This window comes from Synchiropus splendidus, chromosome 3, assembly GCF_027744825.2.
Source record: "Synchiropus splendidus isolate RoL2022-P1 chromosome 3, RoL_Sspl_1.0, whole genome shotgun sequence".
NCBI lineage: Eukaryota > Metazoa > Chordata > Actinopteri > Syngnathiformes > Callionymidae > Synchiropus > Synchiropus splendidus.
This window is the reverse complement of record NC_071336.1, coordinates 9,905,938-9,932,575: the sequence shown is the minus strand read 5'-3', so window position 1 is coordinate 9,932,575 and position 26,638 is coordinate 9,905,938. Positions and strand designations below refer to the sequence as shown.

The following is a 26,638-nucleotide window of genomic DNA, read 5'->3' as shown; positions in this document are numbered from 1 at the left end:
TTGTTTTTGTTCCACTTTGATTTCTGGAAAAAAAAACCCATAAAAGTAAAAATAAATAAAATAATGAAGTAAATAAAGGTGGCTTCTAACAACACAGGGGGACGTTTGCCATTGTTTGTTGACTCAGTCAGCCACATTACAAGTGTACTGTAACTTATATTAGGTGAGAAAGGTTTGTCCCCACGTTCTCAATGAAAGTGCTGCCTTGTCATGGATAATTCTTCATCCATATAAAATCATTGAAGACGTCAGAGGGCGGTGCAGTGCACATGCCAGACCTCTGTGTGGCGTTGTGTTACGACAAATATGTGCTGAATGGACAACATCTGGCAAAGGAACAACAGCATATACATGGCAAGTGTAATGTCGGGTTTCCTCCAGAATTTTTGGAACAGTGGCGTGGCAGCAAACAGAACGCACATAGAGCAACAATGAATCAGATGGGAACAACGTTACAATTACTGAATTAGTGATAATAAAAACAGTAGATTTTAATCATGAGAATCCACTCAGCAGTGGTCCGTCTCTTCATACAGTGTGTCCTGGTTGGAATCCACAATTTCCGCGTTGTGCATTCCAAGTTCCGCGAGCAACAGACTTCAGTTATTAAGATGTTTCTTTCGAGATGTTTCCCTGAAAAACGTGCTCTTTAACATGCAGCAAGCAAAATGATAGATGACATGCATTATTTACTTTGCGATGAGGTGAGGTTTCATTGAAATACAGAGCCCTAACTATAGCGCGGTTCACCTGCCGTGGCGCCAGTGTATTCCACGTTTTTACTGGACTGACCATTCCCGTGCAAATGAGGCTTGTTGCAGCCTCTATTGCCACACTTTCTCTTTCTCATGTGAAATATATACTCTCTAATGTGCTGCGCAGTGGCAGCCCTCCACTCTCATTCAAGTCAGCGACGGGTCTCTTTTTTTTTTGCAGAGCTCCAAACTGCACTGCATCCATTTCGAGAAAAGACAGGAAGTCAGTGACATGAATCTGGGAAAATTTCACTATAAAACCGTACTTGACGATGCTTTTAGTGAAAGGGAAACAGGAACATTATGGGAATGACTTGAGCAATGAATGACAATAGAAAAAGCGACATGATTTATATGTAAACCACGGAATAGAATCTGCCTTGGTCACTCATGTTAGCTTCAAACAATATGAATTGTATGAATAATCCTCAAAACTATGGCAATCCTTCTGACCTCTATTCCACTGCATATACCAGCCCTTTCCAAACAAAAATACTACTGAACATAATGAATCGTGACGCCTGTGTTGGTCTTTTTGAATCTCACACTCCGAGAATGCATCATAAAACTTTATGCACACACACTTTACAAGCCGTCTGACACTATTAGATAAAAACGATGGAGCAAACACAATTATTCACTTGAGCACAAACACAAACAGACTTCAAGCCTCCATGCATGTCCTCCAAACATAATTGCTGCTTGCTGTGTATTCACAATCAACAGACAATGTCGTTCTAGCAGTGCGTCCACACAGGCCGCATATAAAGCAGTGCTTTTGGGGAAATTAATTCTGTTTAATTGAAAATTCCTCCTTCCTATTTGTTGAAAAGTGCATTGTTGTTTCAGATGAAATGCAAGCTAGTTTTGCCCAGGGTTTCTCTGCAGACTCTAGTCACATTGTCTGGTTTTTTTTTTGAGGGCCATGTTTTCATACTCCAGTTAGAGGTGTATTCAATGCTAATGTTTCCTGGGCAGATATGAGTGAAGATGAGCGAGGACAGAGAGGAGTTTAATATGGAGTGAGAAGGGCAGTAATAATGAAACCAGAGAAGGAGTAAGAAGAACATGATGCCGCCCACAACTAGAGATAGAGTGCTGTCTAATGAATTAAGTTTTGCCAATTCACTATCGGACCCCATTGTTGGTGTTGAAGTAAATTTGGAGGCAAATGTCCAACAGATGAAAGTAGTTTAAAACTGCTCTATCATTACAAATGTGAGGTTTTTTGGGGGTTCTCAGACTAGAGTTTGTTCAAATTACAATGAAAGAAGACACCTCGGGGACTGACAGGAGAAGACAGCGAAGGTGTAACTTGGACAAGAACATCAAAATATTCGGACTGCTATCTTCAAGTTCACACTTGTGCCATGGTGAGACGCTTAAGATAACCGTCCACATGAGAGCAACTGGCAGGTGTGTTCAGACGATGACGGAATGAACATCAGAAATCCTTCACCTTTCACAGACTGTAAAACAACTGAAGTATTTGTAACGCACCTTTATGTAACTGATAAAAACCGGCCTTTTTGCATGTTTTATTTGTGCTTTCCCAAAGTACTGCATCTTAGCTGATTAGATTTGGTTTCAGTTTGCATTAAAATGAGATATATCAAGTATGAGCATAATTCACTTTTTGTTCTGATATTAGATTATATTTATTTGTCAGGTACAATATCCAAATTTAGACTCCTGAAATAAAAGCCTCTTAAAGGTTTGGAAAAAAGGGCCAAAAGTTCTCAGTACTGTATCTCCAAATATATATGGAAACAGCATTAAGGAGGAATATGTAAACGCCCCCCGCCTCATTAGAGTCAAACCCTTGAGGCATTTAAATGACTGAATAGCAACAGAGTTGCCGTGCTCCACATACATATAATGACCAGCAACATTCACTTTCATGGCAGAAATTGTCAATCACTGTTGGGAAGGGATTTGTTTGATGTACGTTATGACTCGCTAACGCCTTTATAATCCACTTGCATTTTACTGCCAATGACATTTTAAATGTTCCTAATGTGCTGCAGCCATGCTTCGAGCGGATTGGAGCCAGACACAGAGAATTTATGTGTGTGTGTGTGTGTGTGTGTGTGTGTGTGTGAATGGATGTGCTTACGGGTCACTGTATCGCTCACCATGCCTCGCGACCAAAGGTCCAAACCTCGGGAGCAGCTTCCTCCCGCTGATTTCCCGAAGCTCTCATGCTGGACCATCAGTCAGCGTGATTTATACAAACACAAATGCTCCGCATTTATAGGGGAGATGAAGTAAATTTGCATCGCATTTGCACCAGATTAGCATTTCAGCGCAGCTCTCCTGTGTTCCCTTCCTCATCATCAGCCTCATTTAGCACTGCAGTCACAGTTGTCTCCATGTTTATTCATCCCACTGTCCAAAAACGCATAACAAATCTACGCTGCATCCGCACGTTCGAACAGGTGGAAGGCAAAAAGGACACTGAGGGATTGGAGCACTTGTTGACCCTGTAGATGACGTAAGGAATATCAGTTCTGGATAAGATAACTGGAGCATAAAGTACAGCACAGAGCTCATACACACATACATACGTTGTCATTTTACCACTGCTTAGTCCTGTCCAGGGTTGCGGGGAGAGCTGGAGCCTGTCCCAGCAGTCATGGGGTGAGAGGCGGGACTACACCCTGGACAGGTCCATCGCAGGGGACACACAGACACACACCTAGGGGCAATTTTAGAGGGTCCAATTAACCTAGTGAGCATGTCTTTGGGCTGTACCTCCGGAGTACCCTGAGAAAACCCACACGCACACGGGGAGAACATGCAGAAATGTGTCCAGCTACAGACACAGCATTAATACCTGGGGGAGTCCATGACTTTTTCAAATAGATGTAGTTGTTTCATGTGTGTGTGTGTGTGTTGAGAGTTACATTATAAGCCGTCAGCTTTGGTTTGGTCCATCGTGCTTGTTGCTGTTCAAAGGCAGAATTTCAGATTCAATTCCTCCAAAGTCACATCAACTTTAAAAGACGATTCGTCATGTTAACTAGTGACATTTGGTGTGGCCTACGAGATGCGGTCCAGTCCCAGTCTGCAGAGGCGAAACGGCCCATTTCAGGACTCATCCTCTATTGGGAGCTACTTCTCTAGCAAGGGCGGGATGGAGAGAGAGAAACAGATAAATTGGTATCTGCTGGTGAGGGAAAACATTGATGGTACCCCTGAGAGCTATAGGAGCTGCCAAAGAGGAGGGAAGTGGGTCCCCCCTTTGCTCAGGGTGCTGCCCCCATTAAATGACAATAGAGGAGGGGAAAATGATTTATGAGTGTTCGAGTTCATGGCATCTCTGTTTCTCAGAAAACCACCCTATTAATGCCATGTTGATGGTGAAACAAGCACTGAGAACCTTTAGATTAGACCTGCTTTTTAGATTCGACGGAGAAACCTGTGTGCTGGACAAGTGAACCTGTTCACAACCCAGTTGAAATCGCACCAGAATATTGATGTAGGAACAGAGGTTTGAATTGAATTACTCCCACGCGGGGATGATATTTCCACATCATAGCTATTTCAAAAAGTCCTCAATGGAGTGCAAAAGTTCGACATTCTTGTTTACCATGAAAAATGCTGCAATCCCCGGAATATTGGTTTAGCTGCACAATCCACTACTCATCTCCCAGCTCTGCCATTAATATTGACCTGGAGATGCATAAGAGGAACAAGAGAACTTTCAACAAAAGTACATTTGAGGTATTATGTCATAGTTTTTTTGTGTGTCCTATCTTTAAATGCATGCGTTGTCTGACTGTTTACACCACTACAAGAACAGAAGTTGAACAATTACGCAGACTATTTGCATCTCTCACAGCAGGAGCGTCAGTCATGTTGAGCTCCAGGCTTTTGGAGGGCTCGGTTCCGAGGTGGAAGAAATAAAAAGAAGGATTTAAAGTCTACCGTACGGACTGGTGTCTATTTTGTGTAGTTGCGTATCCCGGGGACATGCACTGACAGTGTTTATTTCCGGTCTCTTGCCAGCATTTTCTTTGGTCTGGTTGTCAGCTCTCTGTTTAGTTCTCCACTTTTCTCTCTTATCTTGTGTGTTTGTGGAGGCTTAGTTTACATTCGCTGAACTTTTACTCGCAACGCGGAATTAGAAAATGTGAAAGGCATTGCTAAAACACTGGAAAGTCTGTTTGTTAAATAAAGAGGTTTAGGCATAGACAGTTGTCAGTCTGTCCAAAAGCCACTCGTCTCGCCATGCTCACGCTGCAGTTAATCCACCAGATGTCGCTCTGTGCTGCGGCTGGTGTGGCATTTGGCTACAAAACTCATGTTGTATCATTGCATATTTGTGTGCCCTGGTGCCCTCATATTACATTATCTATTTTACTCTACACGTGCAATGCTCTTTAATGATGATACATCTATACAAGCCAGCCGATCCTGCTGCAGCTGAGGCGTACAGTAGCAACGGGCTCATTGTAGGAGGCGATATGTTGATGGACTTTACAGGTCAACCCATCCTCACTCCTGTGGCGTAATATACTGCCATTGGGAAGTAGACTTTGGTTTAGAGACTCAGTAAGTCAGTAAAAGTAGTTCCTTACAATTGGGCGCAGGTTTGGGTCAGAGTCCTGGTTAAATTTGTTTTTTGATGGTTAGGCTTATAGGGTGAGAGGCTGGCGAATGCATTATGTCAATGCAGTTCCCACGAGGATGGTATAATAAACCTGTGCATGTGTGTGCGCCGCATTCTCCACACGGTGTATTGCATCACTGAGTCAATTGATGTGTAGATATTAACTGTCACAGCCATTGTGGTCTGGGGGGAAGCCTTCTGGAGCAATAAAAGTCAACCGCTTGTGTTCATTTGCTTTTTCACTTTAAATATTGCCACTTTATATCATATGTATTGAACATTTACTATAGAAGGATTGACAGAATGGGGGTGTGATTTAAGTCATTAACACCTCACTAAAACCTTGTAAATGCCTTAACATACTTATCTATATTTCAAGTCAAAACAAGTGTTCAAACTCCACCCTGACAGAATAGCAAACTTGAAGCTTTCATTGTAGACATGAAGTATGCAAAACATGTTTTTTCCCCTTCATTTCAAATACAAGTAACATCCGACTTATGACCTGCTCGACTTACGTCCACCCGTACTTCTGAGCACGGCCAGCAGATGTGTGCGACAGTTACGGTAGCACAGTATCCCAGCATCTCACTCTCACACAGAGATCTACCACTACAGCAGTACCTATAACCCTTGCGTTGGCTATTTTGAATGGCATTCGACTTTGACGTCCAATATGACTAACTGATCCTGGTTGTAAGTCAGATGTTACTTGTATATATCTGCCATTTTTAACAAATACTGCTTTGCATTTAAAAAAATTGTGGACCAACAGTCGACACTTGAGGCACACTACAAAAAATAGCAAAGTTCAAAGGGGTCAGAAGCAATAAATACCACAAATACCTGTTTGAACAAAGTATCAGTTTCTCATGTGAGCCAATAACAAGTCAGAAAACTCAAAACATGTATACGACTTAAGCGCCCCGCTGCCTTTATTCAAATAGGATTCAACATGAGCTCTTAATCATAATTATTTGTGGCGTATCAGACGCTTTTGTTGCGGTGGGAATGCTAATTCCACCCACAGTTGGAGCTTAATGATGGCTGAAGTGGAGTCATTAGACCAAGTGGGTGAACGGCTGCCTGTGACGGTGACCCTAAATGAAAGAGTGGGTCTGCGTGCGATATGGAGGACTTTGTTTGCGTTTACCTTGTGGGCCCACACGCTAACGTGGGATCATGTACTCCAGCCTCCACAATAGGCAAACAATAATTTACCATCAAGTGTAAATTGAAAAACATGAAGCGCAACCTGCTTCAGACAAGTAAACACTGCCCCTATTAACGCTTTCTTTTAGTCATATTCTTTGTGATTGTCTTATCCTTATACAACTAAAAATGATGTGAAAAAGCTGTTATTATTTTGAGTTAAGATTTCAGTAATTACAATGTAGCACGAAAAATTTCAATATTAATAGTGAATGTGCTGTAACAGTGTTGAGAAATGCTTTAAACTACTAAAATGTTTGTCTTTTTCAGGAGGTTGCTGATGTCCGAACCATCCTTGGTTGTCTTTCCGTGTGTCAATGACCTTTACAAAATGTATTTCAACTCTTGCTAAAGACTATGTCCTAACAGGAAACCGACTTGTGTGTGTAATATGTTGAAGATTATAACTGTTTGTTTAGTTATTACTCTTGCCTGGATTGTTTTTACACAACATGCCATTTAACCAAGATTGGCGATTTTTGATAAAAACTAAAAAAAAAACACACACAATTTCTCCAATTTCAAAATGAGTCTGAGCCAGGAAAGACAGCTGATCTGACAAGCCTCCCCACCCAAAGTGAATACTAACACTTATACGCACCCTCTTTCCTGACCCGCACAAGACATCCCCATTGAAACTACCCAGAATTCCTCTGTCGACGCTAACTCTTGTCTCGTTTACTAACAACCAACTGCAGAGTTCCTCCAATGTGATTCTTTTTATTGATGATTTATTTCCTTTTTTTTATTTTCTTATTTTGATGACTAACACTGTGTCACTCACGGAATGTGAACCATCTGTTTTCTCTTAACCTACTTACATACTAACCAACTTATCTTTTTCTGACTCCTCATAAGAGAAGTGAAATCAAACAAAATGTTCGCATTTGGTTTCTTTATTTCTTTATTTGGATTCAGGACCTTTAAGCCTGATAGACTGTTCGATAATGAGGCACGTAATGTTTATGTCTTGCATTTATGGTGCAAAGTACAACGTTTTTTGTGACAGCTGAAGGAGCCGTGACTCATATATTGTCAAAACCAATCCATGCTCTGTGAGGCTGTTCTCTATCCCGGCCTTTAGTGAGCCATGACAATATAATACATATGTATATATATATATATATATATATTTTTTTTTTTTTCAATTCAAACTTTTTTGAAATGTCTAATGAGAAGTTGAGTTGGCATTTCTTTAAGGCACTATACCTTTTCTTCTATCGCCACATTTTTGGGCCAAAGGTACATTTTCTTGATTTTAAGGTTCATCTTTACTTTTATTTTTTCCTTTTCCTTCCCCTGTTTTCTCCTGAAGCACGCAGGCATTGGACACGCTATGGTAAACAAACTGCATTATATGGTAGATATCATTCTAATTGTCTTATACTTTGGTTTGCCCTGGGTTTTTTCGTTTCCTCCTTCTATTCTGTTTGCTTAACTCCAAGTATAATGCGCCATCAAGGTATACAGTAAAACTCACCTCTCTCTTTTTTCTTGTTGTTTTTTTTTTTTACACCCTTTTATATGTATTTATATATTTTTAAATTTATTTGAAATACCGCCACCCTATTCCCCTCCTTCAACTCAAGAGGTCTGCTTTCAGTCAATTTTTTCTTTTCAGTTTTTTCTTTTTGTGTTAGGTTGTTTTCTTCAAACAATATCCGTATGAAGAAATAAAGAAGAATAAAAAGATATCTTCACAAATCACTATTTTATTTATTTATTTTCTTAATTATTATTAACCTTTGTTGCCTTTTAATTTACTTTTCTTAACAGAACCCTGAAAAGGTGAGCACACAGATGCATTTTTAAAGCAGTTTTCTGATACTCAAAACAAAAACAGTTATATAGGTATGGAATACAAGGGACAATTGGGCAGCTGCCTCTTGTTTCTGCCTGCCAGCTACACTTTTTATGAGCACTATTTACAACTCCAGATTTAGTGGGCACAGCCCTCTCTAAAAGAGGCTCAAATGAGGTCTTGATCCCATTAGTGGTCTCTTGCTGATTTATAGTCTCCATGGATTTGTCCCTCTACCTGGCCATCGTACTAACAGACTCGCCCACACTTATTAAAGAGTCTATTTGGTGAAAGTGGCTCAAACGCAACTGGTTTAATGACACAAATGGGTTGTTTCCCTAAAACCTCCACACAGCAGTGCAGGAAGTGGCGAGAAGCGACGCATCAATTGTCACCAATTCACTGGTGACTTGGACATCTTGTGACAAGTGATTCATGCTGCTAGGACTGTTTTATTACACCAGAAAGCAGTTTGTTTTTCAAAAGTAGAAAAGCACTCAGTCAGCGTAAACCTTGGCCGAGCAGCTTCAGGCCACCCCCAATCCGAGCATCCAATGATAAAGTATCCATCCCACGAAAATTCTTGGATCCGAATGCCAATCTGGCACAAATACAGAAAGTGGTCCTTTCTCCTAATATAAATAATATAAAAGAATCCTTGAAACAATTCCTAGATCTGATGGTGACCAGGTTCACTCCACCTGTCACTTCACCTGTCCCTTTTCATATATTTTCCGAGCCTCCTTGCTGCAGGTAATGACCATTCCCAAGCACAAGTCACTGTCCAACAAGCTAGTTTTCCAGAAGTACAGAAGAAGAACCGCGCTAGGCTGAAGAGTAAACGCTAAAATCTCAGACAGTAAAATTGTGTATATATGGTACCAGCACTTTTAAGTAAAGACTGGGTCAATATTTGGCCACCTTTAATGACATTTGCAGTAATCTGCCCATCAATCAATGTGCCCTAAAATACACACTGAAGAGGCAAAAATACTCACTTCCGAATTGTGGGCACAGATGGATTGACACAGCCTGTGCCTCTCTAGTTTTTTATGCCAATGTCAATGACAGTGAAATGTGTTCTCCTTAAATGGTACCAGTAATAAAATTGGATTTCCAAAACGCAGGTTAATGAGCATGAATCAAAAAAAAAAAAAAAAAAAAAAACTTAATGGGACACTTTATAACACCTAATTTAATAATAATAATAGTAATAATAAATGCTAATGTTGATGATCCACTTTCAAAGATTTGAAAATAAGCTGATATGAACCTCAATGCTGAGTTGAGGATACCAAGTTATCCATTATCTTCAGTTATACACAAACAAGCAACAGTTTGATGCAAACAAAATGTTATTAAAGCATGACAACCACAAAAGAAAGAAAAAAAGAAAACTGCGTGAAAAAGGTGACCTGTGTGCGATCAAACACCTCATTGAAACTAACACTTACTTATACTGCTTATAATTTATTGGCCTCACCTATTGCATGATAATAACTCCCCCTCTTCTGATTTTTCTGTTGTCGTTTTTCAACAAAGGATTACATTAAGTATATATGTTCATGTATATACCATGGCTAACGTATATACATTCATATATAACACTCCTAATATAATCAAAATAGCCATATAACATGTGAGCCACAGCCTTTTTGCTTGGATTTATTTTCATTTTTTTTACACAAAATTAACTTACTAAAACAAACAATGACCTCACACCCTGGAAAACATTTTCAGAAGGGGAAAGTGAAGCGGGGGAGACAGATATTCATTTCCCTGGTGAAGAGCGGCGCCGTGCCCAGAGGGGATAAATCAGGCCAATCTGTCATCCAACACGAGCTGGAGGAAGTTGTCATAAGTGTTTGGAAAGCCAGTGAGTCACTCAGACTCGGCTAAAAATTTTGACAAATATGATGAAGCAATTTTCAACTCTCACCAGAACTGCAGTGGAGGCATAATAAGCCCTGCAAATGAGTGGAGTGCGTACACTCTTGTCTAAAAAGTGCTGGGCATGGGGAGACGTCATAAAAATGTAGTGCAATGCAGGTGCTCTTTTCACCAAACAGGGATGATCTCTCCCCCCTTTTAGTTTTCCATTTCCATGAATTTCCCCCCTCTCATCTTTTGTTTCACGTGTGAGCCATCTTGTTTTGGTTCCCTCACTTTGTTGCTTGTTGACACCTTGACATTGCTGCAAATGCTGACCAACTCCAGCACGTTTGAGTTTGCGCACTCTCGTGTTCACGTTCTGTGTCTGATTTCATTGACCCCACAGGAAACTCGGTCCATTTCTCTACCTTCTGTCTGCATGCTGCCAGACTTTTGTTCACATTTGTGTTGTGTCTCATTAAATTCCTCTTTGTCTTCAATTGTCTGTCCTTTTTTTAATGCATGTGTTGCCCTTGGATGGATTCGTTTTGTTTCTGCTTTCGATAAACAACCTTGTCATATGGAATAAACATCTTCAATCCAAGCGTGGATCTGGTTTGAACAAATTCCAGAGGGCCTTTTACTTTTAAAAGACTCCTCAGACACAACCTCAACTAAATCTACTAAAACAAACGTTGTTACTAATCTGCTGTTTTAACTGTACTAACAACCATTTTTGTGTCTGACTTTTCCCTTACTGACAAAAGTACTAACCGATTTTGTTCACCCTCTAACCTTTTTAACCTTCAAAAGACAGAAACGTTCCCTTACAACCTTCCCTTTTGTTTTTCACTAACAAAGGGATCTTTCGGGTTAGCTTTGATGTTGAATCAGACCGCTGTGAAGGAATCTGCCAGACACCTGTGTCGTTACCTGGTTTGTACAAGTCCATATCTCCTCTCTCTATCCAACGTTGTCTTATTTTCAAGTTACTACTAAGAGCAGCCAACCAAAGGTAAGTGACGGAAAAGTCTCTTTGCACCAAATACAATAGAGTTAGAGTTTGAAACAACACATTCTCAATCTACAAGGTCACAAAACGATTATTGTGAAATTGACTTTTTTAGTCTCAGCGTGACACAGATGTCAGCCTCTATGTGGCACATTTTACACATTAAGTTCTGAAATGAAATGTTTCCCACCCACTGCATTTGCTGCATGCGGCACTTTACCAAACCGTCCAACATGTCCAATAACAACAGTTGAGGTAAGGGTTAACACACGGTCTGTCACCGTAATTTAATGTCACTTGGTTTGCGCAGTACTGTACCGATTGTGATCAGGTCCACTTGGGCACTACGAGTCAAAACCATGGTCACAAGGGCCATATAAGTCATATTCCAAGTATGGAACTGGTGACTCATCGAGGTCATTTTTCTTAACTGAGATGATTTAAATCCAGGGCACCCATTAAGTCAAGCAATTGGATGAGCACAACAGTAGTATTTTTAGATCACATGTCACTTTTATTTGCGCAAAAGCACTCAATGAATTTCATCTATGTGTATAACCCAAACACCTCTCCGGTGTTCCTGTAGCTCGGCCTTCACAACCGGTCGACTCAGACCTGGCTGGCTTATCGACCAGTGCAAGAACTGAACTGATTTGCTTTGTGTAATATGGATTCACACAGTCATGCATGCACAGCGACCTGAAGCCTCCTGTTGAGTCATATTCCTCTTTTGTTTTATTATTAGACAAAAAAGTTTGATATTTATATATGTTTTTCAGCAGCTTGAAGATGCGTTGCATATTGTGCCTCTGCCACCAAATTGAGCCTCCTTTTCTGAACCTGCTGCAGAGAGAAAAAGAATAACAACCATGGTCACACAATACAATTATTCATATATTATCAACTGTCCAGGGCAATGGAGAGTATGAGAATGAGGTGAAGAAGCAGGTGCAGGCAGGATGGAATCATTGGAGAAAAGTGTCAGGTGTGATTTGTGACAGAAGGGTGTCAGCAAGGATGAAAGGGAAGGTGTACAAAACGGTGGTGAGGCCAGCAATGTTGTATGGTTTGGAAACAGTGGCACTGAGGAAAAGACAGGAGGCAGAGCTGGAGGTAGCAGAGATGAAGATGTTGAGCTTCTCTCTGGGAGTGAGTGGGATGGATAGGATCAGGAAGCAGTAGATCAGAGGGACAGCACATGGAGACAAAGTCAGAGAGGCTAGATTGAGATGGTTTGGACATGTACAGAGGAGAGATAGCCAGTACATTGGCAGGACGATATTTAGCTACTTTTCAGTTTTGTAGATAAACTTTTTGTCACCCTTGAGGTTCTTCATGTCGACGATGATCCTCAAATGGAAGTGTGAGGCTATTTTGTGCTGCAAAAAAACAGATGTTTTGAGTTGGAATTTGAGACCAAACATCTCTGAGCTAAACCTGTTGGGGACAAAATTTAGAAGGCCAAGATGGTCTGGTGGTGCTCTCTGGACGTACTGGGATTTGTCCCTGGGTTTGGTCTGAAACTTTCAGGCACAGCCGTTGAGATTAATCCACGTTGCACAAAATCTAATTACTTAAACATACATTATTTATGATCAGTCATTTTAATTTGCCAAGAATATGTTTGATTAATCAAATGTATGTGTAATAGTGGCCTCTGACTCAGCGAATATTCATACGCAGCAGTCAGAATGAGGCAGTGGGTGTTTGCCAGAGGCATAAATCTGTCGGTTAAATTGTTGATTTTTTAGTAGATTTAAGAGCCTGTCAAGTGGGCTGAAATAATGTAGTCAACTGAATTACAAAGTTTGAAGCACAAGTGTTACAAAATGGAAAATATTATTTTGGCGTGAACTTGAATAAAGGTTATTGTCAAGGAGGGATGTTTCATATTTATTGAAGACAATTAAAAAAAAAAAAGTTTCTTCTGTTTTGCTTTGCTTTAATGTGTTTCCTTCTGTTGCACTGAATACTTCATGTGTTTTCAAAAATGATAGAGAAAGGAGGTATGTTGTTTTATTTATTAATATTTAAACCAGGTGTCTGGCAGATTGGTGTCTCTCTTTTTTTGTGGAGCGAGAGTCGTTTGCATTTTTCTAACAGTCTTTCTTAAATTCTTGACAGCTGCACAATCTCTGAAAGGCTTGCTGAGATCTCACTCAAAAAGAAAACAGAACGGCAGACATAAAAATGGGTTGCCCTGGTCAGAGGGAAAGTACGGAGCAAATGGCAACAGCAAGGAACAACGATGAGAACAAAAACAAGACCCTATGTGGGGTTGATCTGTGTAGTGCAGTTGCTTTGGTTTTATTTCTTCAAAAGGTCTCTTACTGAATTATATTGAAAAGACAACTTGCGTTCTGGTCATCTAAGCTCCTCACACATTTTCCCCTTCAAATATCTACATGCTTGAAAGAAGCCCTGTTGTGAGTGTGTTCTCACTAATGGTGTAGAGAAGCCTCATTATTCATTTAAAGTGTGTAAAAGTGAGAAGCTATATGCTACACAAAGAGACAGACGACACCTCGGATGAGCCACTTCAGCCACCAGTATGTCCTTAGTCCAACACTGGTAGTGAAAGCACATGGTTTAGTACCTGACTACCCGCAGAGCTGAGTTTACTCTGCGCCTGCATTTATGCAGACACAGGAGATGTGGATCTGAGGCTTTTTGTTCTTTGTCATTTCCCTCCAAGTCTGCTAATTGGAATAATTCGAAGATAAATCTGTTGCTAATTATAAACGTCCCTCCCACAGCAAACACGATCATTTTGTCTGTGGCAACATGCTTAGTACTTGGCAGCCCATCCAAATATTCCCTCACCTGTCGTGTCAGCTTTAAACAGGCACGCTGGATGACCTCACGTGACTGTTGGAATGTAAACATTTTCTGTGGCGATGTAATGGCAATTGTCCCAAGCCCTTTATGGTTCAGGTCAAATTTATCCGACAATATGCTGGGGCCTTCATAACAGATCAGGACATCTTATGTTGTGTATTCATCCTGAAGACTATTGAGGTACCTGCTGAAAACAGACTGAAAAATGATAGGACTATTTTTTTTTTTTTTTCAACCGATAGATCGTGGCAGGCTTCCATTTCCCTGTAAAATCTGTCTCCTCCTTGAAGCTCTCTTTCTTGGAGTTCAATGTCAATAGTTTGGTGTCAAGTCATTGTGCTTATCTGTGGTCTCACTGTAACTTTGACATGAATAATGATAAATTAATAATTACCACTCCAAAAAGCATCACTAGGCTTTTTTATCGAATCCTCGATTCCCCCCGAATGCCACTTTGTCCCCATGAAAACATAGCAAGGACGTGATTTCAACTTGCTGAAACAATGAACATCTCCTGCCTTTCGACTCAAATTGTCAGATGACGATGTTATTTGTGATTGGCAGCAATACCTGGTGAATGTATCGTGATTTAAACTGCGCAAAAAATTCCTTTATTTTTATCAACTCATGCAGTATAACACAGAAGAGAGGTTAGTGCAGTTGCAAAACGTGATACAGTGAGGTCATGAATACCAGACACATGCAGTTTAACAGAAATATCGATACTGGTATGGCAATATTACGCTTGTCAAACTCGCATCATTCAGGCCCTCGGCTGCATCACAATGTTTTATGAAAGATTTGACGCGAAGTGGTGTCAGCCTGCAGTAGCGCCTGAAAATTAAAAAGATGTTGGAGATAGTTAAGCTTGTCAGCCCCACTCATGACTTTTCAGACCACTTCCATTATCTCTGCAAGTGCGTAGTTTAGTCACAAAACTAAAGCAACTGCCCTCCACAGATGAAAACACATACCATGATTGACATCTTTCAAACTACAACTACGCATTCGAACCATCCCTGGTGCTTAATCCAACTTTTCTCTGTTTTGTTTCGTAACTCCTCTTTTCTCTCGCCATGCTCTACCCCTGCTCTCTTTCTTCCTCTCTTGCTGTCCCTGACACTGCCAGGTGACCATTTCCGTGGATGGTATTCTGACCACCACTGGTTACACCCAGGAAGACTACACTATGTTGGGCTCCGATGACTTCTTCTACATCGGAGGAAGCCCCAACACCGCTGACCTGCCGGGCTCACCAGTTAGCAACAACTTCATGGGCTGCCTCAAAGATGTAAGTCACTGTTCTTTCTTGGACAAAGAGTTGAGGAATATGTGGAAATTTGAGAGCCCTGTATGTGTTCGGTGTACCTATTAACGGGGCCAATGAAACAGTGTCCTGACTTTCAGAGGCCAATAGATGGCACCGTCTGCTGTATAATATTTGGCTTCTTCGACCATGGGAGTGGTCCAGAGTCTGGATCTGTTTATGTTTTCCTTGTATCGACCATCTTACGATGTTGTATGTTATGTTCCCGTTTTATTAATAATTGTAAAGCATCACTGATGCTCGGATGGTAGTAGCCCTTCCCTTCACGTATGGGCTCTTCTGTAGCTCATAGTTTCAAAATGGTTGCTTTTTAGGATTGTGATGCATTGAATGGTGAGGTGAGAATCCAACAGAAGAATTCTCAATGTTGTTGGTAAAACTTTAGTCTGTCCTTGAAACCTTTGCTAAAGTTGGTGAACAGACATCAGCTACTAGCTGAAGATGTGAAAGGAATAACAGTACTATGGAGGACAATTGACTCATAAAAACTTTTAAATTGTTGCTCGAAGAGAGTTTTATTTGCACCACTGCCTCAATTTACTGCTAAACCAGTTGTCAAGTGCACCAATCACAGCTTAATGTATTATGCCCTTGTAAATGTAATGACTTGAATGGAGACGCAACATGGCGCCATCACATTTTCTCATAAAACCACGCTGATTGAATAAGTAATTACTTTTGCCATCCGTTTTAATAGATCACACAGTAATCTGCCTCTCTAACTTAATTACGCCTTTAGAAATACATTTTCATTATTTGTGCAGCAAGCTGGAAGGATCCCCGATGGGACTGAAACTTCCCTTCCAATGAAACTTTCCGCTCATCAAGACACCGGTGCATCTCTCAAGACTGGACTTTTGGTTTTGCAACCATGTTCTCAAATAAGGGAATGTATATTAGCATGGGTTTTGCCAACACTGTTTTCCAAGTTGTCCACCTCTGTTTGGCATATATTTACAGTTTTGTTACAACCAATCCAGATAAGCATTTAAAAACCATTGCTAGTTCCCAGCTATGGTGAAACAGTGAACAGAGATTTCAGGTTGCATTGTTGAGAGAAGAGTGTATTTATATACAGTTATCAGAGGTTTGGGTCTGAGGCGTGACTTTTATGATGCCATTTTCTTCAAGTGCCTTTGATCCGGTTGGGCACCTTGCTCCAGGCGCAGAGGCATCCCAGCAATCCTTGTGTTCTTGTCTCTCACATGCAGGGATCATACGTGTGTGTTCATAGCTCAGTGTGTGACCTTGCTATCCCCCTTTTTCACACTTCTTTTCTCTTGAAGTCTCCTCCTCCTCCTCCTCCTCCTCCTTCTCCTTCTTCTCCACTCTCTCATCACCTCATGATCCCTCCTCTTTCTTGAGGCCAGTTTTGTGTAATTAAGTCCACGGAAGCCGCCTTGGTTTGCCAGCTCTGCCATCGCCATGGCCAAATTAAAAATTGATTTCTTCAACGGATTCAATGCACTGCTTGGACGCCCTCGGCCCCCTCCTCGCTATTAAATTCCCTCCCTGCCAATCCCGCCCCTGCATACCTGTTTTATTGATTCTGACTTTTTTTGCGTGACAAAATCTGCAGACTAGATGGAACTGTTAAAACGTGGTGAGCAAAATGCCGAACACCAGTGAGTATACCTTTGGATCAAGTCACAATATTTGATGGTTCATCAGCATTGAAGCATAAATCCAGGTGACGTGAATATACATGCACAGCTCCGGACGCTTCCACAGTTGAGAAAGATGTCACCTCATGGTTTGGGAAAGCATTTACTGCCCAAGGATTTTAAATGGTGAGTTTCAATTATTACATGAGCTACCTGAAGGAGGAGCATTTTGAAATGAAACAGCTTGTTAACAATAAAAGCGGCATCTGACCTCTTTTTCAATTACTTTATGATGCAGTTCTACACTCAACACCTTTTTGAACAACAGAGTTGCAAATAAATTGACAAAACAAACACTAAATGGATAAAATATTTGCAGCTTTTTATTTTTTACTAAGTACAGAAACATTTTAGTTGCTTTTAATCCAAATTCTTTCTGAAACAGTAAAAAACATTATGTGTCACCATTAGTTTCGGTAGCGTTTAAAATTGTATTTATTGAGAGGCTGCTTTAGTGTTTCACTGACGTCTGTCAGGACGCTTGATGTCCCACATACCGGTTACGTCATGGAAGATGGAAGTGATCCACCGTGCGATTTATAAACTGAAGCGTACGCACACAAATCTGGAAGGCTTCTGTGTAGGCATGTCCTATGTTTTCTCTGTACGCAGACCATCATGTGCTTAGCTATGAAACACTTTATAAATGAGGCCCCTGGGCACAACTGTCCAGCGGGAGCTTTCTACTGCAAATGAAACTCCATGAAGTATTCAGCGCATTAGATTACACCCCTCTACTGTACCTCAGTTAGTCTTGGGCCTTTACTTTACTGCAGATACCCCAGCACATTATGCACTTAGCAACTCATTTATTTTAAATTGTGAAGAACTAAGTTGTTAAGGATAAAGCAGGCAATTATTCGGTTCACGGTTATATGTGAACTGCTCTATATTCTAATATTCATTAATATAATTTAACAATTTTCATTGGATTTTCGCCCCTCTTGTGGTCAGAATGGGTCCGAAAATGTGTCCATATACCAGAGACACAGGTCCTCAATCTGTTCCATTTTTTTGCCCCAATTCAACAAAGCCGGTCAAGGGGAAGGATTCAGCACCATCTCATCTACTCCCTGAGAATGAACGTGTTCGGGGTGACGGTCTGGTTTCAAAGGAAGACCTATGACATTCATTCAATGCAGAGCCACCCACAAGGCAAAGTGATGAAAGAAGAACGAGTGAAAGCTGGTTGTTCATGTCCATACACTGTGTTTATTACTTATGCTTCAATGGGCGGATGTGGAGAGTGAGCAGCTCTAAAGAGGATGATTTCACTTGTTAAGACAGACTGCTGTCTGAATGGTTGATTAACAGTATTGACCTTTCAAGCAAGACAGTGTGAAGCAAATGAAACTAGACTGCTGATAGAGGCTTGATAACACTGACCGGCGACAGAATTTCTTTTACTACACTCACACTTTCACGTTCCGATAAGGTGATCAGAGTGGCACAGAAGACAGAAGTACTGAGGGAAAAAAACATCCTCTTGTCAGAGCGTCGGACACCTACACATTCATCAGAATCAGAATCAAAGTCAAATTTATGGTCATGGTCAGTGGGGATCCCATCAACTAGGAAAGTGCTTCGGAATAAAATAAAATAAAATCACAAATTAAACAGTCTGACGGCCGAGGGGAAGAAGCTGTTCCTGTGACGGGAGGTTCTGGTCTGGATGGACCGTAGCCTCCTGCCAGAGGGAAGAGGAACAAACAGTCCATGACCAGGGAGAGAAGGGTCGGCTCATGTTCATGCTGCAATAGAAGTAAATAAAGTCTAAGAAGTGGAAGTCAGTTGATCAGATCGTCACTGTGCAGATTCTCCTGTGGCCGTGGGTGTGGTTGGGCGGGGCTATTTAGATATGCAGGCAGAGAGACTCCAGCCTCCAGACGGCTGAACTCCATGACTAACATGCATGCAGAAGCCGCAAAGTCTCAAAATAAAAATAAAAATGTCAGAGCAGGCCACCAGAGTTGGAAGCAGGCTGGACTTTTTTGACCATATTTTACCACCATGTTGCCAGCTATTGGATACATTGAAAGAGTGCAGTCAGTCAAAACCAGCTTGTTTGATGGTTTAATCTAATGACTGGTTGAAAAGACTCCAAGATACATGTAATGTGCTTTCCTGGATTAGGGCTGTATTCATACCAGCAGAATGTACCTCTCCCTCCTGCGGCTGGTTTATCCACCTACACCTTAAGCCATTTGCGCTCACATGGAAATAGCAGCCACTACAGCTGCCAGTGTGACTAATCACCTGCACTAATCTCTCTTAATGACAATATTATGAGGTGAGGTGCGCATGTGGTGCTGTGACCAGTCCAAGAGATAAGGACAGGATTAAGAATAGCCAGAGCTGTTTTTGATGAAATCTCTGTGTAGGTGCGAAAGAGAAAGAGACAGACAGTGCGGTGGTGGGATGATGAAAATAGCTGGATGCTACGCGACAGTGGCAGCTGGTGACAGATTTTCAGAGGGGCTGCATCACCAATGTGAAATATTTATTGGAACATCGCAAAAGAAGTAAATAACACTTTTTTTTTCGCTCTGTGGCCGCTTCTCTCAGGCTTCACATGAGTCAAACGTCATTCAACTGGAGAGCCATATGTGGATTTTCTGTGGAATTCTTGTGAACTCTTTTGGCACTGTACATACCCAACCACTTGAGGTGCCTGGCTACAAGAAGGAGAATTTCAAACTTGCTGAGAAAACTTTTCATGCTTCGTGCTGCAACAAAAGGGTGCATTTTGAAAGCACTTTCCCTTCAGCTAAAAGCTTTGGGTGATGACCAAGAGAGGTTTGACTCCCTCTTAAAGAAGCTGTCTGGCTATAGTACGGCTCGAAGTACAACCGTTTCTCCTCCGCATCAGGGGTTGAGGTCAGGTGGGCAAGTTGCCTTTCGTATATTTTGCCAGCACGTACATATACTAAATCTGTCTGGTCATTGTGCCCATACACATTTATGAGCGCTTCTGCTGTCCTTAAGTTATCTGTAGCACAGTTGCTTATGTGCTAGAAGCAATGCGACTAGCTTCAACTATTTAGAAATATAACTTATAAAAATCTTTTTTTTTTTTTTTTGCTTTGGCAACCGATGGCCATCTGCATTCCACAGTGAAGAGTGTGAAGTGGAACCAGTGTCAGGGTTAAAAAAGTGCCCCATGCCCTTGGAGAAAAACATGGCACAAAATCAAATTTTGTTCCAGGAGTCACTCATGCTGAAGTAATGGAGACATAAATGTCGTCCATTACACGATATAGGGAACAATCTTCCAGGTAAAGCATGAAAGCTATGAGTTTCTCTGCAGCTCAGCTACCTTAAGGATAGTGTCTCTGAAACATTGTCTACAGGACGTTCAGCAAATGAAAAGAGCTAAAACTATAAAAGACAAGGATAATTTACTTTGCCTTCAGCACTTAATCCATTATGAATGGAAACAGTGAGGCATGGACACACACTTTGAGCTCAAACAATAGTGTTTCATCAAAGGCTGTCAGAGACATTTGCATTAAAGCTTCAGGCAACGTTCAGCATGTCTGGATCTCTCGCCGAGCTTTTATCCTGGATGTTCGCTGACGTCTCTCTGCTGTGTTTTCAGAAATATATGTGTGGATTAGCGCTTTCACAAACTAATGTCTTTGTGATCCGATGACACAAAACTACACAAGGCAACTTCTAGCTGGTTGACGTTGCAGCATCGCTGAGGTTTGTGGCTGTTTGAGCCAAATTGTCAATGAAATGTATCCGATTCTCTGACGGACAGGTTTGACGGAAAATCGGTGGCATCCGCAGCAGAGAGTAACAGGAGAGCTGGACATGATGTTGAAAAATGTGTTCATACAGCTGGACGTCAAAACTCCAAAAGTACAACTTTTTCTAAGTTCCAATTTGGAGAAGACTTTGCCCTTAAACTCGTACCCCGGTTATGCTATTTTGGTTTCGTCCCTGAAGTGGATTGTTTTTCACCTGTTCTCTAATCATTCACTGTGATTCAGTGAATCTACGGAAGGAATGGAATGCAAATAAGGCTGCACCTCGACACAATTTGTTTAAAAAACAAGAGTTTTAGCTCAAACAGCGCAACAGCGTCATCATGCATTTTTGTGTTAAACTATGTATGTAAATGAGCTTTTTGTTCTACTGTATACGTCAAGATAAATCTATGTCTGTACAGTTACAGTACAGTTAATAAGTTAACAGAAAATCCTCTAATAAATATTACAATACATGCATTTTTTTCAGATAGATGGCAACATACAACATAAACAGAAGAGCATAGATATGAAATCTCCCAACTGATCCGTACCTTTTCTTCTGCTTTTGCAGGTGGTGTATAAGAATAACGACTTCAAGCTGGAGCTGTCCCGACTGGCCATCGAGCGGGACCCGAAAATTACCTTAAATGGCGATCTTGTGTTCCGCTGCGAGGACGTGGCAGCCCTGGACCCGGTCACATTCGAGACCCCTGAGTCCTTCATTTCCTTGCCGAAATGGAACACAAAGAAGACGGGATCGATTTCTTTTGACTTCCGCACCACGGAGCCGAGCGGACTCCTGCTGTTCAGCCATGGCCGCCCTCAGGGTCCCAAAGAACAGAAACCGGGGCGGGAGCTGAAGACAGATTACTTTGCCATGGAGCTGCTGGACGGCTATTTGTACCTGCTCATAGATATGGGCTCTGGAAAAACCAAACTGAAGGCCAGCAACAAGAAGGTCAATGACGGGGAATGGTGTCATGTGGATTTCCAGAGGGAGGGGAGGAAAGGTGAGCCATGCTCTGCATTCAAGTAAATCTGTCTGTCTGTCTGTCTGTCTGTCTGTCTGTCTGTCTGTCTGTCTGTCTTCCTGTCTGTCTGTCTGTCTGTCTGTCTGTCTTCCTGTCTATCTGTCTGCCTGTCTGTCTGTCTATCTGTCTGTCTGCCTGCCTGTCTGTCTGTCTGTCTGTCTGTCAGTCAGTCTGTCTGTCTGTCTGTCTGTCTGCCTGCCTGTCTGTCTTCCTGTCTCCCTGTCTCCCTTTCTGTCTGTCTGTCTGTCTGTCTTCCTGTCTCCCTGTCTCCCTTTCTGTCTGTCTGTCTGTCTGTCTTCCTGTCTCCCTGTCTGTCTTGTCTATCTGTCTGTCTGCTTGGATGGCACGTCAATGTAGTGCCAAACTTTTGTGTACTTTTTGAGGCCACTGGATGACATCGTCTGTTTTATATAGTATGGCTCTGAACTATTTCAACGAAACTTCACGCATTTTGGAAACCAAGAGCGCCATCGAATGGCTTCGGAAAATTAGCGAACTCTTTCATGATGCCTCATCTAGCCATCACTCAGGATACTGTCTCGTGTGTGTGCTTTGTGGCACTGCCATTCCTACTTCATACTGCAATATCAACTTTTTTTTAATGCTATTTAGGCTTTTATAATGCTATCAGAGTCCAAAAAAGGCACTCTTTGTAAACAAAGTGCCACCTGCTGAACTCTGAAAATGCAGAAATAGTTTCATGTAACTTCATTAGCCCATCACGAGAATGGGCAATAAATTGAGCGTTGCAACAGTAAGATCACCTCACAGTTGCGTGCAGCGATTTGGTATATTACTATTTATGAATTAAACCTAAAATTAACATTTTAAAAACATTATTTTTCTGGCACAAAACAGACATAAAAACGATAAATCAGTCACGCACTCAGGTCTCCTTGTTACAGCGTGAGGAGGCTGAATAAAATGAGCTTTGAATACGGAGCTGAGCAAAACGCCCGGAGTAAGTGGAAGATGATAGAACTGATTGTTTTTCATCAATATTACATCGCTATTTCAAGACATTCACTCTTCTGTTTGCAAATCAATTCCCTCCTAGAGTAGCAGACGGACAGAAGCAGAATACTTGAGTGAAACAAAGCATATTTAGAGAACTGGCTTGAAGGCCAGATGCCGAATGACAGTGTAGATAAAAAGGACAAATCTGGTATTGACATAGCTAGGATTTCCTCCATCTTGTGATCTCTCTTCCAACACAAACACCGACATCTGGAGTGTGGTGACCGATGTAGGGATGAGAGGCACAGTCATATTGCTCGCTAATGGTGTGGTATAATGGGTATTGGTGTGTGTGAGTGTGAGTGTGAGTGTGAATGTGCGTGTGGAGGTGTGTGAGTGATCTCATCAGTGCTCCTGCTGTAATTGGCTTTTAATAGAAAATTAAGATGGAGTCGTTAATCACAGAAAGAGAGCGCTTTTGTTTCACGCACTCCCCGCTGCATTCTGCTTTCCTTCTCCTCCATTTGCCCATTACGCACACATTAGCCAGATCCTCTCTCCTGCTTCTGTCATCTTTTGCGTTCCACCTCCCCCAAATCAGATTGACGTCTTCATTTTCACTACATAGTCACAGGTTTCTTGACTGTTTGTCTTGCTGTCTCCCAGGATCCATCTCAGTCAACAGCCGCAGTATGCCCTTCAGCTCGCCAGAGGGCAGTGAGATCCTTGACCTGGACAGTGACATGTTCCTAGGTGGCCTGCCCGAGTCCAAATCGGAGCTCATATTGCCACCTGAGGTGTGGACCGCACTGCTAAATTATGGCTACGTGGGTTGCGTCAGGGACCTCTTCATCGATGGTAAGAGCCGGGACGTCCGTCGCCTGTCTGAGATCCAGAGTGCAATGGGCGTCAGTAGCTTCTGCACCCGGGAGCTACAGAAGAGATGCAGCAGCGCCCCCTGTGGCAATGGTGGTCTTTGCAAGGAAGGCTGGAATCGCTATATATGCGACTGCACCGGCACCGGATTCCTCGGAATGAACTGTGAGATAGGTATGTTAAGAGTCTTTCACATTCTCATAGCCGGAATAACCTGGAGCTTGAAACCCATTTTCAAATTTGCATTCAGCAAAGAGATCCATTTATATCTGGAGACTGGGAAAAACTGCTTTAATTAAAGAGCAAAATGAAATTTTACTTCGGAGGGCAACGTGACCTTCAGCAGTCACTTCCTAAAATGTTCAGTTGAAAATCAGTCACTTGAATTAAAATGAATCTCTCTGAACGTAACCTGCACAGACACATTGTAAAAGCCTAAAAATGTAAAACAAATAGAGAGAAACGAAACTCGGTTGGTTTAAAATTTATCAGAGGTTTAATTTAAATGGTTGTTTCCAAATCCACAGATTATAGAGCAGTGTCTGCCCCCTAGTGGGCTCTGAAAACAGACACCGCTTCATGAAGCCTCATCAGCACATCACTGTGTGTCAATATTTATTTTGAAATATAAAGTTCTTTATCCACTTACAAGCAAGTTACTGAGAAGTATTCAGTGCCCCCTCAAATATTAAAAAAATACCTCTGATGGATTTCATCATACATGCCTTGACATGCAAAGTCGGCACTGTATGGATGGTAACTTCATGAAACAAGTGAATAATAACTATGTAATAACATAATTAATGATTCGTTTTTCAAACTGTACTAGTTGTTGCCATTCATGGAGAGACTTGAAACCTCAGACTGAAATAAAGGAGACTAATATTAAGCATAATAAAATACTTTTTTTTTTAGAATTAAGCTTCAAGGTCACAACATGGGAGGAAATAATTGCATAAATCCCAGTTCTGAGTCAAAGATAAATATTTGTGAGAGCCAATTCATAGTTTACTTAATATGTGACACATATTAAGTCAACATCATGCAGTATTATTTACCAGTCACAGTAAGCAACATGCCCATTTTGATTATGAATTCAACGTTGTTTGACTCATACAAAAGGCGGACATTGACTCCTCGGTGCAACTAGAACACAGTGTACAGTGCTGTTACCCATGATATGATGTCTGACACAACCAGCGCCTAAGAAGCTAATTTTAGGGGCCGCGTGTGAACCTTGTCCGACCCCGTGTTCAGTGCCATCGAGGTTCACAGGCTGGCACTAGGATGAGAGAGAAGCAGGGCTAAAATGTCAAGGGCCAGCAGCTGTATTCCAGAGGCCGACTGTCGCCATCTGTGCTGGTCACACAAACACAGGTGGCCCACGTGGCAGTGCCCAGCATGGCTGGGTATGTCTCTGCAAGGTGACGTCGCTTCAGACTCCTTCCTTCAGTGAACCACGACGCAGATGGATTTCACAAAGTGACGCTCCCTTCAATTCAAATTGAATCCTCGTATTGTCTTGACAATTCTGCCTTAGTTGGGGTGTCCAGATGATATGTGGAGTCAAGGTTATCCTCTACTACCATCTGGTGGTGATAACTATATAATCTGAGGGACAATTTCTGCCTCAGGGAATTAACTCATAATATATGTACAATAATGTTGGTATAAAAATGTCAATATGTGGGCAGATTTTTTTTTTTTTTTTTTTTTACACAGGGCGGTGGCCAGTGATGCTGCTTCACAGAAATAAAGTTAGAGGACACATTTGTGTTTCTTCTTTTGTCCTCTGGCAATGCTTTAATACATCCAATAATCAAACAACCATCCAATCTGATAATCTTAGTAACAGTTCAAACCTAGCTGTGAGTTTGGCTTTGAAAAAAGATGCGGAACCACAGCATCCTCATTGATATTCCATTTCTGCTGCAGCGGAACTGCGTATTACTGTCAAGCGACGTCAAATGTTCATCATTATGATGACAATTATGTAATAGTAAACACTTGAATATCCATTCCGGAGACGATGGGTGTAATAAATATGAGTATATATAAATTGTAGCCAGGGGTTGGAATGGAACGAGAACAAAATATTCAAGGAATTAAATAATGCCGTCTGGAAGGTTGCGCAGTGATGTCTAATATTTTTTGTGATCCACACGACTGCTGTTTCATGGTGAATTTAGTTGGTGTCTTAGTCGGTTTGGACTGAAATCTAGTGACCTCACAAGACTAATACTGACTAATATTGACTAATAGGTCGGTGAAAAACAGCAATATGAAGTTGGCGTATAGTTATAAAAAATGTATCCCCTAGTTAATAATATTTAACTTGTTTATACTAATAACCGTCTTTACTCAATATTCTTTGTCAGACTGACCGTTTTCCCTCCGACACGTTTCAGAGGCGACAGTGCTGAGTTATGACGGCAGCATGTACCTGAAGATCATCATGCCCATCACCATGCACACCGAGGCGGAGGACGTGGCTCTGCGCTTCATGTCCCAGCGGGCGTACGGCCTGCTGATGGCCACCACGTCGAAGGAGTCGGCAGACACGCTACGACTGGAACTGGACGGAGGTCGCGTCAAACTCACCGTGAACCTCGGTAGGACCGCAGATCTGCCGTGACTATCGCTGATCCATATTACCACCCTCCCCTTCCCACTTAAGCTGCTATCTGACAGTTCAGTTCGCACTTTTTCTTCTTTGATTTGGAACTTTGAGATAGTTGAAATAGGGATAAGTCATCTGCAGTTTTTTTGCTGTATAAAAAGAAAAACAATATAATGAATGAAATGCAGAATCCCTCCGGTCATTTCTTTAATACTTCCAGTTGCTTCCCATAGTCTCTTCTTCCCCAAAGAAAGCTCCATCTCTGGTTCAATCACTGGCTTCTGACCCCACATGAATGCCACA

General features: G+C 41.6%; 1 protein-coding gene across 16 annotated transcripts in view; it reads left to right on the top strand.

The window, feature by feature from the left end:
- Window positions 1-26,638, top strand: part of nrxn2b (neurexin 2b) — a 633,241-nt gene that overhangs the window by 273,768 nt on the left and 332,835 nt on the right. For 14 of the 16 annotated variants that reach the window (XM_053860768.1, XM_053860772.1, XM_053860771.1 and 11 more), the window contains 5 exons: window positions 7,898-7,921; window positions 15,235-15,396; window positions 21,423-21,861; window positions 23,506-23,889; window positions 26,124-26,327. In XM_053860768.1, coding sequence (XP_053716743.1) covers window positions 7,898-7,921; window positions 15,235-15,396; window positions 21,423-21,861; window positions 23,506-23,889; window positions 26,124-26,327 — 1,213 coding nt within the window. The remainder of the gene's footprint in view (window positions 1-7,897; window positions 7,922-15,234; window positions 15,397-21,422; window positions 21,862-23,505; window positions 23,890-26,123; window positions 26,328-26,638) is intronic. The other 2 variants (XM_053860769.1, XM_053860762.1) reach the window with 1 other exon arrangement.